The following is a 17732-nucleotide window of genomic DNA, read 5'->3' as shown; positions in this document are numbered from 1 at the left end:
ATACAGATGTTTTTCACAACAGCTGATCACAAGTTAGTCCGTTAAACATGTTAGCTATTTAAATAATTCATTAATCAGATAGAACTACTAAAGCCGCCAAGGACTAATAGGAGAGAACATTTCATGACTGAAAAACAAATCATGGCTAAAGAGGTTTTATATGCTAATAGAAAGTACACGACGAGGATTCAGCTTCTCACCAAATGGCGTCAAATACATTATAATTTGAGAACATGTAGAACAATATTACCATAAATATATCAAACAAATTTTGACTAGCAACACATGAAAAGCAAATTACCAACCAAAAAAAGTGCAATGCAACGGAGTATCATGTTTTATTTGAGTTGGGAAGCTATAAAACATGCCTAAAGGAGACAAGTAATATACATAATCAAATTGAACCACAACAAAACAATTAAGAAATAAATATCCAAGATAATGTAATTAATTTACTGCTACATAAAAATTACAACACAAAATACGGCTTACTAAGCTATGCAGCCGTCATAAACCTTGCAAATACTAAAAGTTACAGCTGAAAGAGGTGTTACTTTATCAAGATGCCTTGACAACCTTGTCATCGCCTACAACATTAAGAATCGGAAGACTGCTGAGAAATTCATCAAGACCGTCAAAAAAACCAATGCCTTCTATGTTATCATCCTCCCCACGTCCCGGTCCATTCCCTTGGTTCGCCCTAGGCGCTGCAGCTGCAGGCTCCTCAGTTTCATTGCTAAACTCTACATTCAAATCCAATTTCCCAAAATTCTTGGCAACCCTGCCAGGTTGCTTCCGAGCATTGGCCGTAGCTCCTTTCTTAGAAGGCTCACCTGTTGTCTTATTTGCCACCTCTACCCCGTTAGGAGATACAAATCCATCTTCAGCGTTCACATTCTTACCTTTATCAACTTGCACATTCTTAGCACTTCTGTTGGTCATCCCACTTGAGCCCTTTCCTTTGATATTACTCATTTTCTTTTTCTTAATCTTATTATTATCCTGCCAATCGGCATCATCTGAATCACTTGGCTCCGACATCTCCACAAAAACATCATCATCATCATAGTAAACCCTCGGACCTGAATTCTTCCTTCCCCGTCCCCTACGCATTCCAGGGAAAGAGAACATGGGCGAAAACGGGGTCCATGTCGAAGCTGCAGCCCTATTTTTCTCCCAATTCTCCATCGAGACGCCCAATGGCAAAAAGCCCCAGCAGCAGAAGTACCCCTCTTGCCCATCCACTGTTGGTGGTGGTGGAATCACCACTGCTTGAAATGCCCTTCTACAGTTCTGGCACCTCAGAGTGCAATCAGCATACTCCCTAGGATACTCGTACACATAAAAGCAATACGGGCATGTAGTCCAAAAACTCAAATCGCCTTCATTTCCCTCCTCTTGCACACACACTGTCTCCATTTCTTCCTCATTCACTCCATCTTCTACATTCTCACTAGCACATGCATCGTTCTTAGTTTTATCATCAACACTTGGATAATCTTGTAATGCCTCTTTCTGCTTATTATTATTAACCTGCTCCTGGGTTGACCAAGAGGCAAAACCCAAATTACCAGCAGGAAAGCCACTATAGCTTGGCTGTGTCTGCTTATAGACCGGTTCTTGACTCGACTTAGAACCAGACGGAGACCCAAAACCTAAATTAGAAGGCGAAGCAAAACTCATAAAATTCTGCTGTTCGCGGGTCGACCCAACACTAACTGAATCGACCTGCTGCTGTGCCATATGTAACTGTTGAACTTGAGGAGGAAAATGAACAGAACCACCGCTACTGCTTCCACCAGCATGAACTTGTGGTTGAGCAACGTTACTTGGGCCGCTGGGCCCGAAGAACATGAAGTTCTGCGGCAATGTGGGGATGGGGTTATGAAAAGGATCCGGCTGCTGTTGCTGTTGCTGCTGCGAATGCAAGTAAAAGGCGAGTTCTTTATCGTAAATCGATTTTCTTGAAGGGTCTGAGAGAACTGACCAAGCATCAACAACAAGCCGAAAAGCCTGCTCGGCAAAGGGGAATTTATTCCTCTGCGGGTTGAGGATAAGCGCAAGGTTCCGGTACTGGGAAGCTATAAGCTCAGAGTCACGGCCGTGCTGCGGCGTGAGGCGGAGGATCGAGTACCAGTCCTGCTGGTTGTTCCCGATCCGGCTGTCGCCGACAAGGAGCGTGTCCACGATAGCCAGGATTTGGTCGGCGGGTGTGAGCGTAGGGTCGGAGTCACGCGCCCGCGTGGCGAAAGACTTGCTCCCCATCAGGTCACGCGCCGACAGCAACTTCTCCGAGATTGTCAGCCACCGCAGCGCCTCCGCCCGCGTGGTGGTTGTCGGGAAAAATGGGTGCTCCATTTCTCTTCTTGATCACCGTTCCTTGGAAGAAAAATTACTGAACAATTTCTGTATAATTGGAGCTGATTGAAATACGGGGAAGAGGGGAAATTGGATAGAGTGAGGTGAAAGGGTTTACGAACTGACGAAAAAGGGCTTGGTTTTTGGGGAAAAGGACAGCCAGTCTGGGGAAAACGATGAGGATAGAAAAGGAAATGCAACGGTGCCCACTTTCTATGTATATGCTTTCCTCAAAGTCTAGTGTTTAGCTCACAATTTGCATTAATGTTAAAACTGGTACCTAACCGGTGTGATACACTTCTTCACATATAAAAACTTTCTTAAATTTTATATTTATCGTGGAATTTTTTTATTGTTATTACTGTCGTATCTTAAAATTTTTAGATCTTTAAGATTTGTAACTTTGAATACGACATACGATTGATCATGACTAAAAACAAATTTTTTCAAAAAAGTCTTACGTTTGGTAAAGATTGGTTTGACTTTTGTTGATTGTCATATCATATGATACGATCAAAGGAATCTATCTTCGTTAGAATTTGAAAAGAAGTCTTGGATCAGAAAGAGTCAATGAAAATTTTGGAATAATTACTTTATGAATCTTTTCTTCCAAATCATGATTTTCAATCCTCGTTAAAATCAAACTAGTTCTATTGCATAGTCCAAAATAATGATATATGTTCCGCAACAACATAATTGAAGTTCATAACTTCAAGTTTAACTCGTGATTTAGTATTCTAGAAACATGATTGTGTTTAAAAACTCAGGAGTATGTACATCATGCAATAGATAAATAATTTTATCTGAATGACACGTCGTATCAAAACTTAGATAAAATCTTCACTCATAATGGTTCATAGAAATCATGTATACATTTACAGGTTGAATGACATCAAGAGTCGAGGCCAATATAGCACTTTGCTGCAAATTTGTTACACCACAGGCAGTATTTCCAAACAACGTATACGTGCTCTCAACATTTGTGGCAATATGATTATTGTAATCTTTTAGCAAATGTTCATCATGAATATCAATTGTTCCATGAGCATTATTTGCTTCTCTAATTTTTCCATTTCCTAAATTAGCAATCTAATCCGAAATTTTTTTCATTTAAGCACATTCCTGATTAGAACCCAAATTCTGCAATCTCATGTTTTTCTTCAATCTCAAAACATTGCAGTGTCTCCTAATCAACATTTGTTGAAAATCACCGCCGGAAACAACTGTTTTTCCCTCCAAAAAGCAGATGAATGATTGATGAACCTCATTATATCTTTCATGTTTTTATCCAAAACTTCAAAAAAAATCTTGTGCATCATTGGAGCCTCATCCCAAATGATAAATTTAAATTTTACTATAAGTTCTGCAAGAGGAATTCCTTGCTTGATATTGCATGTCATTCCTCATTAGGATTAAATGGAACTGAAAAGAGAGAATGAGTCGTTCTTCCACTGGGGAGGAAAAGAGATGCTATGCCACTGGACTCCACATTCAAAACAATTTGAACTCTAGCATGCAGATAAAGATTTCCAAATAAATGTTTTTACAGTATCCCCATATCCATATATAAATGAAATCCCTATCGTATTTGAATCAACAACAGTTATAATCATATCATATACTTGGTGTTGCTAATTGTTCAAATCATTTAGGAGATTCTGATGTTCTCTCATCAGAGCTCTTCTATCAAACCGTAGTTCATCATATTTCTCGAAGATTGAAAATATTGATCACTTAGAAAATGACATTGATTGAAATCCATATAAACTCTTTCCACATCTTCGCAATAGTTTCTCATATTCTACCAACGCATGAGTTTTAATTTCATCATCATTCAATTCGAATTCTACAAAAGAAATTAAATTAACATATATAAATGCATATAGCTTGCAAAAATATAAATCATAAAAAAAAATATTGGTGCATACCTTGATGCTGCAACAAGTTATGTTGTTCGTATTAATACCATCTGATAAATAAGTCCAACATGACTCCCAAACTACTTCAGGTCGACTGATATTGTCCGATTACAAGAGTAGCAAATAAAATTCTCATGGAGTGTGCTGAAGCCCAATGACTTGCCTCAATGATGTTATCGATATTTTTTTCTCGTTATTCAACACCCTTAATACATAGCAAGCATCACAAAATGAAAGTTATTGAATACCATTGACAATAGGTATATCATCATAGCATGTGTCACTACAAAATACATTGAGTAAACATCTTAAATAGTACATATCACCACAACCCGGAGAAACATAAAAAATGTGTCCAATTGAAAATCTCTGTTTTCTGAGAACAAATTCTCTTGTATCGGTTTTCCAAACAAACTTCATTGGAAGTTCATCATATGTTAATTTTATTGCCTTTGGATATTTCTTATTAGCTTTGTAAGGCCCGGGGCCGAAGAGGGCGGGGGGTGATCGCCGGTGCCATCAGTTGCACGGACAATGAGCGGCTCCTGGCAGGCTTCTAGGTGGAGGGAACATTAATGAACCGACCCACACGGGAATGAGAGGGATTCCGAGACTGTTCAATGTAATGGACTGTACAGTTGAAGAGGGCTTAAAAGATTTGATTGGTACTACTCATATCACGAAGGTACATCTTCTTTTCGGTAGCTCATCACATAAGAACTCCAAAGTTAAGCGTGCTTGACTTGGGGCAATTTTGGGATGGGTGACCTCCTGGGAAGTTTCCCAGGGTGCGTGTGAGTGAGGACATAAGCACGCTGGAAAGACTCGACTTGATACAGTGAGGACAGTCGTCGAATCTGGGACGTTACAAGTGGTATCAGAGCCGACCTCTCTTAGTACGGTGTGGTTCGGGGACGAACCAAGCGGAAGCTGGTGGGCATGTAAGGCCCGGGGCCGAAGAGGGCGGGGGGTGATCGCCGGTGCCATCAGTTGCACGGACAATGAGCGGCTCCTGGCAGGCTTCTAGGTGGAGGGAACATGAATGAACCGACCCACACGGGAATGAGAGGGATTCCGAGACTGTTCAATGTAATGGACTGTACAGTTGAAGAGGGCTTAAAAGATTTGATTGGTACTACTCATATCACGAAGGTGCATCTTCTTTTCGGCAGCTCATCACATAAGAACTCCAAAGTTAAGCGTGCTTGACTTGGGGCAATTTTGGGATGGGTGACCTCCTGGGAAGTTTCCCAGGGTGCGTGTGAGTGAGGACATAAGCACGCTGGAAAGACTCGTCTTGATACAGTGAGGACAATCGTCAAATCTGGGACGTTACAAGCCTCCATCCAAGCAAGAAACATTCTTTGATTAATAGTAGGTCGTTCAAGAACAATATCGATTTCATCCATATTAAAAAAAAATTTGTTCATTCGAAAGATGAAAGCTCAAACACTCAACATGTGAGTCTCTATATTGAATCTCAAATCCAAAAATTATCCATGCAGCCTCACTCAGGGAAATGTGTCTATTAGGATCGACTGGGTGAGTGAAAGTATTTAGAAGGGTAGGTTGAATAAATACTTTACGATTTTCAAATCTTTTCGATGGGTTCAATCAGTTTTGTGATAAACTGAATTCGGTAATCTTGTTATCAATGTCAATCAATTAACTTAAAGTGCGGAAATAAACTGAAAGACAGATTGAATACTTGAGAAATAAAGAACACATAGATTTATGGATGTTCGGAGACTTCAAATGCTCCTACGTCACCCCTTCTATCTCAAAGATATGATTTTCACTAAAAGACTTTAATAAATTAAGAAGTTGCAGTAACCCACTTCAGTTTGGTCTTCAACACTACCAAACTAAAACTCTTAGTATCTTTACAATTTTATCAGTACGCCTGTACAGCGAAAGATTATTTGCAAATGAAAGAATATTATTTTATCTACAAGTTTAATTTCATACCAGTTCTTGAATTCTAAGTTTTGTCAAACACAAAAAACGATGAAATTGTTGGAATCAGAATTTCGGAGTTTGACAAATTGAGCTTTTGGCGATTATAGAACTGATGAACTCAACTGAATGTAACTGAACTAAATTACTTGAGCTGAAGTTTCCCGACTGATAATTAATGTGCTAACAATCGAAGGCAACTGAACTGATTAAAGCTAACTGAATCTATGTAGTGAACTGAACTATCAATTAAGACTGATCAGTTACACATTCAGTTCATCAAATCGACTATAGATCAACTGATAAATCAGCTTGACACATCATAAGTTAAAGAGCGTAGCCAACAACCAATAATTTGTACAAGAGCAGACTGCAACTTGTAGTGGAAGCACCGCATATCATAATGCCATAGTGTATGATTTTCAGAAGAATGATGACGTGTCTACTCAAGATAAATCAACGGATATATGACATTTAAATGCATTCAATATTACCGTTGAGAGTAAAGCCTATAAATAACCGAGAAGATTAGCTAAGAATAAGAGAGTGAGAGTTATCGAGTTAGCAAGAACAAGAACAAGCAAATCATTGTTACAAAAAGCTCACGCTTTATCAGATATATTCATAGCTTTCAGGATGTATTTTGAGCACTAGCACAAGCACTTATTGTATAATCAGTAAGATCGCCAAGAATCACATCACGACCAATAGTCGGCCTCAACCCATCTAGGAAGTGTCGTAATTTTTCAGCAGCATCATTTGCAATCAAGGGCACAAAGTGACAGCCCCTATCAAACTTCTACACAAATTCAACAACAGACGAATCCCCCTGACGGAGACTCATAAAATCTCTCTTATGCCTATAACGAATATCAGAAGTGAAATATTTATCATATAATACCCTCTTGAAATCCTCCCAAGTAGTGTCGCCAAATTCACTCCTCTCTCCGCTCCCTCCCACCATAAGGAAGAGTATCCATTCAACAGATAGATGGTACAACAAACTCGGCGAGCGTCCGCCATATCCATATGATGAAAAATCACATCCAAAAATCGAATCCATCCCTCAACAACGAATGGATCAGTAGTGCCACGAAAATCCTCGGGGTTCATCCTCCTAAAACGCTCATATTCAGCCTTCGGTCTAATCCTTGATACATTTCCTACGTGTTGCTCTAGTAAATGTGCCATAACGGCTATTACACGGGCACTAGCATCTTAATTAGGTAGAGGCTGTGGAATCTCCTCCTCATGTCTATCCTCATCATTCCTATGCAAAATCCTTGTAGGAGGCATTTTTGTATACGTCGTCCAAACCACGTAACCAACATTGCATTTAACATTTTTCATGCAACATGCAACAAATATTTATATCATGTATCATGAAAGTATTTTAAAAGAATTTTATCATTGATAAGTGCAGGATTTGCACTTAATTTATATAAGGATCCATTTTGAATTATGCTTGTTTCGAACAGAATTATGCGTTTTTGGTTTGTTTTGAATGTCATTTCAGGAATGGAAAAATAAGTGAACACGAAACCAAATGGAGCAAGAAAACATAACCGAGCCGCGAGTAAAACTATTTCCAAGACCAGAAGGGCGCGCGCGTTCGCGCCACTTCACGCGCAGCCGCGCACGCGTACATGAAAGAACTCGGCAGGGACTTGCGTGCAGCCGCGCCACATCACACGCGACTACACGCGCAACCGCGCGCACACAAATACGAGCCACGGACAGAAAGGCACGCGCGGTCGTGCCACTTCACGCGCAACAGCGCGCGGCATTCAGAAAGCTTATAAAAATACACGAGCTAGGTCAGAAAGAGAGATTCAGCCGCCGGGAGAGAAATTGACACACGAGAGCCGCAGAACACACGCAAAACCGGAAAGACGGACGAAGAGAGATCACGAAGACGAAGAACAACGAATCCGGGGACGGAGACGCCACTTCTGATTTGTCATCTCTTCTTCCGCTTCTTTATTTTACTGTGTTGCGATGTCTAAAACGTTGAACATGTCTTGTTTTCTCTTGGATTTTGTGATGAACTAATTCTGTAGTCTAGAGAATGATGTAGCTTTGTGGATACGATAATTTGACGTGGTTATTTTATATAATTGAATTCCATTCTTATATTTAATTGTGTTTCTCTGTATTTATTTCACTGCAATTTACTGGCCATAAATTGTGTGTTGTTTGATTAATTCTATAACTCAGGAGAGAGATTAGGATTATAGATCCTTAGAGAAACATCGTTAAATGTTTATAGCATTCCGAAGGCATATAACTTTAGCGAGGCTTAGATAAGAACATCGTTTACATTTACCAATTAAACTTAGATTTTATTAGGGATAACTGAATCGAAGTTTGATTGGTACAGTTTATTCGTCACTTGGAAAAGGGGGAATAACATAATTTAGTGTTCTTAGCCATTAAATCAGGAATATACATTTAACTGGGAATAATTGTCGTGGAAACTTCGTGAAATCATTTCTCTAAATATTTTCTCTTATTGTTAATTCTCAAATTCGGTAATTAGATTAATCCTTTGTTATCAATTAATTCGATTAAGCAAACCAACCTTTTAATTGATTATTCTAAATAAAATTGAGACTATTTTAATTACAAGAACTGATATACATTTTTATACACACTCCTCGTGGGATCGACACTTGCACTCATAAATACATTTTACTATGAATTGACGTTGTGCGCTTGCGAGCATTCAAGAAATCACACAACAAGCATTTAAAATATAAAGCAGTAAAACTTACATATTTGAGGCGTGAGTTCTTGAGCTTCTCGGAGTGATAGTACACAACCCTTTAAGGAAAACATTGGCCATGATACTAACAGAAACGTCCACTACTTTTTGCTTTAAAATTCTACTACACATTTTTTTTAAAAAAACATAAACTTCTAAAATCACCATTCAAACTAAATTAACATTTTCATTGACCAAAATAACTTAACATTTTAAACTTCAAGTGCATAAAAAAAATCTCTAAAGAGTCAACTAACCAAAACTCCTAAATCGACATTTACAAAGATCAACTAACAATAAAATAAAGCATAAAATCTGTAATAAAAATCATTAACATAATCTTTTAAATCTTTTTATCTAACAAACAAGTGCGGAAAATAAATGTCCGATCCCTAAGGAGTGTACTGCCGCATCGATCTACTCAATCGTCATCGCTTCCCATTATATAATCAAATCATGCATCATAAAAACCTAGTGAGTCTAATGACTCAGCACGTTCTAAACATGAGTAGCAAATAACTCATATACATTCACTTGCATTTAAAAAACATATTTTTATTTAAAATAACTTTTTAACATAAATAAACCATTTTAAAAATTTTAAGCATACATAAATCGTAAATCGTAAAATCATTTAATCGTAAAGCTTACAATCCTTTATACTTTTTGGTGAAGTTTGATCCTTGAAAGTGACTAGCCTTTGTCCTTTGGTCGACTGATCAATCTTCAGCTCCATATGGTCCATGGGGGCGGGCACTAGACTCCGCCATGGAAATACGATGGTCCGGGTCCTCTGGAGCCTTCTCCCGTAAACGAGGTCCCTCTGGGGCCTTGTCCCTCACGACATCCCCACAAAATTGTAAGTTCACCGTTCCTTCTTAAAACGAATCCCCCACATATCTTATATCATTTGTCACAGTCAATCCGCATCCATAAAAATATTTTTTTTCTTTTCTTTTAAAACATAAAATATCATAACTTTCTAAAAATATCATTTATAATAGTAAAAATTGCACAGCTTTACCATAAATCTTAAAATTCGATATTTTCATCAACATCATCATTTTAAATCCTTTAACATGCGTTATGAACCTTCGGAATACTGACAAGCTATTACGTATTAACCAAGTGTAAAATAACCGTTTTGCCCCTAGACGTAATATTTCTCGTTTTTGACTTTTTCTTACTTTTAAATGACATGCTCTTATCCTAAATAATGACTTTTTGGGGTTTGGTTTGCGCAAGGTTAGCACCACAGCGTTGTATTTGGAGCCCTGCAGCGCCAGGGGTTCGCACTGGTAGCGCCGCGGCACTGAGGCTCTTAACCCGCGCTACAGTGCTACCTTGTAGGCGCCTAGGCGCTGGTTCAGGATTTGGGGAGCCCTAGGTGTAAATGCTATTGCCTCGTTCAGGTATTAATACATCGTTATGGCATAGCTTGGTGAGGATTATATTAACTGATTTGAAGCTTGAATAGGAATCATTGAATTATGGTTTAAGTGAGGTCTGCGTCTTCCATTGCTTGTGATATGTTCATACTCCATGTCAAGATTGCTTCGGGGTTCGAGATCATGGTTTAGTATTTTGATTAGATGTGTTCAAGTCCCGAGTGGTATAGAAAGTCATAAGTTATTTAATTACTTCGGTGGTGAGTTTGATTGGTATGGTTAAGTTATGAAATTTTAAGTTGTTGGAATAATGTATTAGTATGTATGTGCAGCAGTAACCCAAGAGAGGTCTAACAAAGCCCTCAACGCTATGTAAGTATGTTCAACTTGCAAAAAGAAAATGTTTTATGTTTTTGAGGTATGCGATTTGTCTTGTGACCAATTATGAATGGGTTTGGAAGCCGGAGAACGTGTCTGGAGAACTCTTCACGTCGGTAAAGCATGACCAGTTTTTTATCAGGATTGGGAAGCGGTAAAGCATGACCAGGGACCAATCCACCCTATAAAGCATGACCGTGGATTTTTTGCATGTGGCAGTGGACATCCATGTCAGCCCAGTACTGTGGTTTAGTCTGATATTCACATTATGTTATGGGTCACTTGCTTTGAAATATATATCTATGCCAAATGATGATGATTATGTATGTTTAAATATGTATGTTGCAAACACGTTTATGAAAAAGTTTATGAAATAATGGCACGTCTATATTTATGTAAGTATAAGCAGATTTTAAATATGTATTGAGCTACTTTTGTGGATTTATTATGTATTACTTGCTATTATCAGTTTATACATGTTGAGTTTTTAGACTCACTAGACTTGATCGATGAAGGTGATGACGAGTTTGAGGAGACAAGAGGCGGAGACCAGTGAAATGGCTCGGACTGGGCGGAGGACTAACCCGAGGACCGCTTAAGTTTTAAGGATTTTTATGCATTTTGAACTCATTTACTCTGATTTTAACGAATTACTTTGTGTTGTTATGAACAAGTACTTGTTGCAAGTTCGTTTAGATTTCAAATATTTGATCAACCATTTTATTTACAAGTGTATTTTGAGAGATGATTAATTATTTAAGAAAAAAATTTATTTTCCGCAAATTTTAAGTATGTTCAAAAGTACGGTAGATTAAATAAATAGTCTAAATGTTGTTTCCATATTGCTTCGTGCTAGGGCGGACAGGTGTTCGCCAGGTCCCCAAATAATAACAAGGCATGATGGGGTTGGCGAAATCACTTACCCTAGCCCATACGCGCATTGGGATGGGTGATATCGACTGCCTTAGCACGCAGCCTTCGCATGTCGCTCTCTTGCGCTCTGGGATGGGTAAAACACACGTCCTAGTGCTCTCTTCTCGCACTTTTGCCAATTATTCACTTCTATTTAGCAAACCCACCTACAAATCAACCAAAAAATATGAGGAGCAAACAATATGCATAAATGTAGACTAAAACAGAAAAATGCTAACTCGATATCATAAACTTATGTGATAAGGATTAAAATTAACATAATAAAGTATGAAAAAACGACATCTAGCATCAGATATTCAGTTCGCATTACTGTATCCTTCAATAATAGTAAAAAATCTAGAAAAGTGTAGTATGTAGTCATGGATATACATTAAATATCTCAGAAATCTCATAATTGTTTTCCAATTATACTCTTCTGGATTACTCATGAATCTAATCAGCTTGCTGACGGAAAATTTATGTTCGGTCTTGTGCAACTCATTAAATATATCAGGCTTCTAATGAATCCATAGTATTCTAATTGAGAGAAACTTTTACCTCGATTATTCGATAGATTTTGAATCACATCTATCAGAGTTCTAGCCAATTCAAAGTCATTATTGTTGAATTCTCAAGAATTTCAAACATAACCTTATTGGAACAGACCTGGCAAGTGGCACTAGTATCAATCCTCCGCTCTCTTGGGGTTAAACCCACCAAGTTTACTTCACAAACAACAACACATGATTCATACTAGAAACCTCTTGAGATATAGTCTCTGCCATATTCATCTCTTTAGTTTTCTTCGATTTCTTGCTCTGCATATTTGTGACCTGGTCCCTCACAGTTTTAGAATTTTCCGAAGAATTTTCTTTTGACTTATTGGTCCCAACTTGACACTTTCTCCAAATGGCTCAAAGTTTTCCTTGGCCTTGGAGCTCTAATCATGCTCAATCACATTATCTTTAGCCATATCAAGATTGAACAATTTGGTTTCAAAACTATTTTTTCTTTTTCACTGCAAAACCTGACAACAAGTCTCTACACATTCATTTCCTTTTGTTTGAGTTTCAAGTTCTTGAAATCTTTCCACATCAGGTATAGTTTATCAATGATAGTTGCAACTTGGAAAGATTCACTCACACCATTCGAAATGAATCTCATGCAATATTGAACTTGACTAATCATAGTCATGGAGTCCACCATCTTGTAATCCCTGAATCGACCAACAATGAATATCTAAGCTCCGACATCCTCGGTATTATATTTCCGATCCAAAGACTCTCATAACTCCTAAGTTATTCTTTTGTCAATATAGAAATTATACGGCGAGTCGTCTAAATAATTTATGATATTATTTCTACACAAGAAATCAGAATGATTTCGTGCATCAATAACACTAGTAGATTGAACATCTCCCTCGCTCCCAACGGTGTTAAGAGTGTCATAAATCGGAAATCTTGCCAGATTCAACGTATTGAGGCAAAAGAACGAACATATTTTATTGTTACATTTTGAAATCTGAACCATCAAATTTCTCTGTTTATAAGCATGATTAACTGACTCTGTAGCAAAAAAAACATTCATTGATGGCACCAATACCCTAATAGTAAGAACAATAATTGGAGGTGTTGAGATATTTGATTCAATAACCATATTTTGGGAAAAAAGAAATCTGTTTTAAGATTGTTGGGATTCGATCAAGAAACAAATACAAAATACAGGTGTGATTGTTCGTAAAAACAAACTCTATAACATGATCAACAAATTTGACACAATATATCGAGTATCAAAATAAAGTAAAGTAAATCGATAATAAATTAAATAAGTTTGTCTTTGAATTAACTAAAATCGCACTCTAAACAGAGTTTGTAAGTAAAAATCCGCTGCACCAAAATATAGGCAAACAAAATACCAACGAACTCATTTGTTGCAATGTAAAAAAAATAGTATTCCAACTAGCAAAAAAATATAAAATAACAAAATAATGAAATAACCAAAGTAAGGCATATAATAAGTATATTTTCTTTAAAACAGATTTGTCAGTTTCACAATGTGTTTGAGGATCAATACTTACGGACATCTGTTTCCAAGAATACAACGATTAAAACAATAGAAAATTTAGCACAAATTGGCTATTCCGGTTAACTCAAATTGTACTTTTAGTTTATCATCAAAATTTAACGGATGCTAAATGAAAAGCTAGCAATATGAAATGCTAGAGAATGATTAAGTGAAATATTGAGTGTGTTTGTAAAAATATATATTTTTTGATTAAGGAAATGTACACATTATTTATAAATTCCGAAATTCACACTAAAAGTCATGCAAGATTAATTAACTACTCGATAATATGAAGATTCAAAAGTCTCCAATTAACTCAAGAATGTGAAGAACTAAAAGACACTCTAACATTGATTATCCATATTTTTCATTCAAAATTTAAATTTAATTCAAATTTCTAACACATGAAATGACTACATATTAAATTGAACTTTGAATTCACTCATATGACTAAAAATATAACTAACTGAGACACCAAATATATGTCCGAGTTGGTGAAATAGATGAATACTTGGTTAGTTGTCAGAAGTTCAATTTCAACTATAAACATCTTTTCGGGTGAGTCTGTCCTACAGAGCTTACTCAATGCGATTTACCTGACTAGCATGAGAGGATATAGGTTCCCATGTCATCAAAAAAATAAAATAAAAATGAAGCACTGAATTTGACTTTTTCCGAAAACTCATATAATTTTTTTGGAATATTTCCGGTAATATATCTAAGAATTTTCTCGTAGTTTCTAATTTTTTTACATGATCACATTTTGTAACTCTCTCACATTATCACAAAAGATTATTTAATTCATATCTAACAATTCAATACTCCAAAAACTAATTATATTAAGCAGGCGTATAAGTTATAACATATATAAGATTTTAATATATTTTTCAATTTAATTTTATTAAAGAAGCTTCCGAAAGTTATACCGGAGTTCCTAAAAAACTTGTCCAAATAATCTATTATCAAACATCTTTAAAAGTAAGAGTAATAGTCCCACGTAATGTATGAACTGTTGTACGATTATAAAATGCGCTGGATCATACCACTACAAGAATATAGCATTTTAGTGGCATTAAAAAATGTCCTTATATTAAGAATATAGTGACATTTATTTTCTAGTGACACCCAAAAACAATGTTGTCTATTCTCATGTCGGCTAAAGGTTAGTGACATTATGTAGTGTCAGTATATAATACTAAAACCGACAACATAAATGTCTCGATTTAAAGATACCAAGACATTGCAAAGTGTCACTAAAGACATATAATGAAGACACCTACAAATGCCTCCTTTTGTGTTAATGAGGACATTTATAAGTGCCTTTATTTTATATTAATTTGGACACACTCATAAACAAAAACAGAATGGAGATAATATTATAAAGATGAACTCATTTCTTCCTATGACAACATTTCTTTCAAGAGGTTGAAATATATTGATCAGCTGAGTGGGCTCGTGATCTTTGTGAACCCGCTTAAATAAAGCTCCACCCAATCCATGCTCGAAGTCTGAGTTTTTATGCGGTGCTCGAGCTAAAGCCAGTGAATTCGTTGATTTTTTTTTTTTCAAGAAGCTCTACGTATTCTGTTGGTTTGTTGCGCGCCTAATACAAATTCTTACCTACCAATTTCGTTTCTGGTGATTTGATGCATATAGTCGTATGCGAATTGTCCTACCTTGGAAAGATTATGAATTTACAAGATTTTGTGGCCATAATATCAATGAGAAGTTGAACTAACGCAAATTTCCTACCAACCAAGCCAAATACGTTCCACTTCTAGCTCCACATTCCATGACTATATAAACTTCAGCACACTTTCTTTCTAATATAAAGCATAACTTGGTTAAAGATTGAAGCACTTTATTTAAATCTAAACTGAGCCATTTGTCTTCTGATAAAAAAAAAAATGGCTTCCAGAAACAAGGATCTCACTGTCTTTCTTTTCTTGCTTATGGCTTTATCTTCAATAACGGGCAACAAAATCCAAGCGGAGGCACGCCACCTCCTCGATGAAACATTGCCAAAGCCCGAGCTGCCTGCGCTTCCCAAGCTTGAGATACCAACTTTACCAAAACCGGAGCTGCCCTCGTTGCCAAAACCTGAACTTCCGACGTTTCCTAAGCCTGAGCTGCCAACGTTGCCGAAACCCGAATTCCCAGAAGTTCCTAAGCTTCCTGAACTACCCAAACTTCCAGAATTGCCAGAAGTGCCGAAAGCTCCATGAGTTCATGGACAGGACCTAGCACTTGCATCAACGACGTCCTTGTTTCCTGGAGATTGTTTCATTTAGGTGTCGTGGTTTTTGTGTTATATATATTATTATCACTTTCTATGAGAGATGTTATGCATGAACTTGGGTATTTAAATTCACTGTATAATGTACTTTTATACATTTCCATGTGTTTTAGTTTGCTAATTAAGCCTATTGCTGCGTTGCATAAATTTTAATTTCCATGCTTTTCAAAATTTGACAATCTTTCAAGATGACTGAACAGATTGTCTTCATTCAATGAATCAGCATGCAGTTTTAAGCATCAAAAGCGAAAAAGTATTCTAGTTTAATTTAGTATTAGTATTATAATAATTTAATAATTTATTTAATATTTAATAAAATAAAATAAAACACAATACGCTTCAGATTAATTTTAAACGATCTAAAATATTTTCCCCAAAAGAATCTTCCCATAATTAATTGATTTCTCCCAAATAAACCCAATGAAAATTATTTTGTTCGGAATATTCATTTGGAAGATGTGTGAGATGAAAAAGGTGAGATTGAATTAGAGTAGGAGAAATAATTGGTCAATGTATATAGATTTTTTTGGTTTGTGGTATACTATTGATGATTAAAATTTTGAGATTTTTCTGATTTTAAGAATTAGAAAATTTATACATTAATTTTTAGATTTATTATATTAATATAATATTTTATTTATTATTTAGCTCATATTAAAATTAGAAAAAAAAATTCTCCGATCACACTGAACCATATAATGCTTACATCGACACTTCGCCACCGGTGTTCTCGTACCATGGCTCAGACCGAGATAGCTAGAAATCAGACCAAAATAAGATAGGTAAAAATTCGTGTGAGACAGTCCCACGAGTCGTATTTCGTGAGACGGATCTCTTATTTGGATCATCCATGAAAAAGTATTACTTTTTATGCTAAGAGTATTACTTTTTATTGTGAATATCGGTAGGGATGACCCATCTTACAGATAAAGATTCGTGAGACCGTCTCACAAGAGACCTACTCTATGTGAAAAATAACCGGTCCAAAAGAAGACTATTTTTCGGCCAAATTGCAAACATAATAGATTATTTTAAAATGTATCTAGATTTATGCGAAAAATAATCGTTCCAAAGAAAGATTATTCTCTTACTAGATTTTAGATACAATATATTTTCTTCAAGTGCATTATATCTATGAAAAAAATAGTTGGCCCAAAGAAAGACTATTTTGTTGGCCAGATAGCAGACTTAATATGTGACCAAAATAATTGTTTATATCTATGCAGAAAATAATCGGCTCCAAAAAAATGTTACTTTTTGTCAGATTATAAACACATACTTATCTGATCTTAAAGCGTGTCAAAACTATGCAGAAATTAATCTGCCTAAAGGAAGATTATTTTCTTGCCAAATTTAAATTGTGTTAAATTTATGCGGAAAATGATCGGCCCAAAGAAATGTCATTTTCTGGCTAAATTTTAACACTTTATGTGGTATTGAATATGCGATAATTTGGATTTATCCATGCATGCTGTTGTCGATCGAAAGAAAGACATATTGTTGGTCGAATTTATTATCAATATTTAATAACCATGATATTTAAGTGTACCACTTACAAATTGTTATTTTGTTCAAAGACTAAATATCAACGTTGTGCTAAATTTTTTTTTAATGGACCCACCACCTGCATGCATATATTTTTGTGGTTCATTTAATTAAAATATATGCATGGACTATAATTTATTGTGCGTTTTTTT

At 36.3% G+C, this 17732-nt stretch overlaps 1 protein-coding gene across 1 annotated transcript; it reads right to left on the bottom strand.

Moving 5' to 3' along the window:
- Window positions 1-374: 374 nt before the first annotated feature.
- On the bottom strand, window positions 375-2524 carry LOC140829192 (uncharacterized). Its single transcript, XM_073192235.1, has one exon. It carries the CDS (start codon window positions 2356-2358, stop codon window positions 559-561), a length of 1800 nt encoding a protein of 599 aa, XP_073048336.1. The 5' UTR covers window positions 2359-2524; the 3' UTR covers window positions 375-558.
- Between the last annotated feature and the right edge of the window lie 15208 nt (window positions 2525-17732).

The sequence above is a fragment of the Primulina eburnea genome, chromosome 1 (assembly GCF_022965805.1).
Source record: "Primulina eburnea isolate SZY01 chromosome 1, ASM2296580v1, whole genome shotgun sequence".
In the NCBI taxonomy this organism is placed as follows: Eukaryota; Viridiplantae; Streptophyta; class Magnoliopsida; order Lamiales; family Gesneriaceae; genus Primulina; species Primulina eburnea.
The sequence above is the reverse complement of the archived record's forward strand: the minus strand, read 5'-3'. Positions and strand labels throughout refer to the sequence as shown.

What these genes read in the sequence shown, in the direction of transcription:
- LOC140829192 (XM_073192235.1), bottom strand. Translation starts at nt 2,358, where the DNA reads ATGGAGCACCCATTTTTCCCGACAACCACCACGCGGGCGGAGGCGCTG.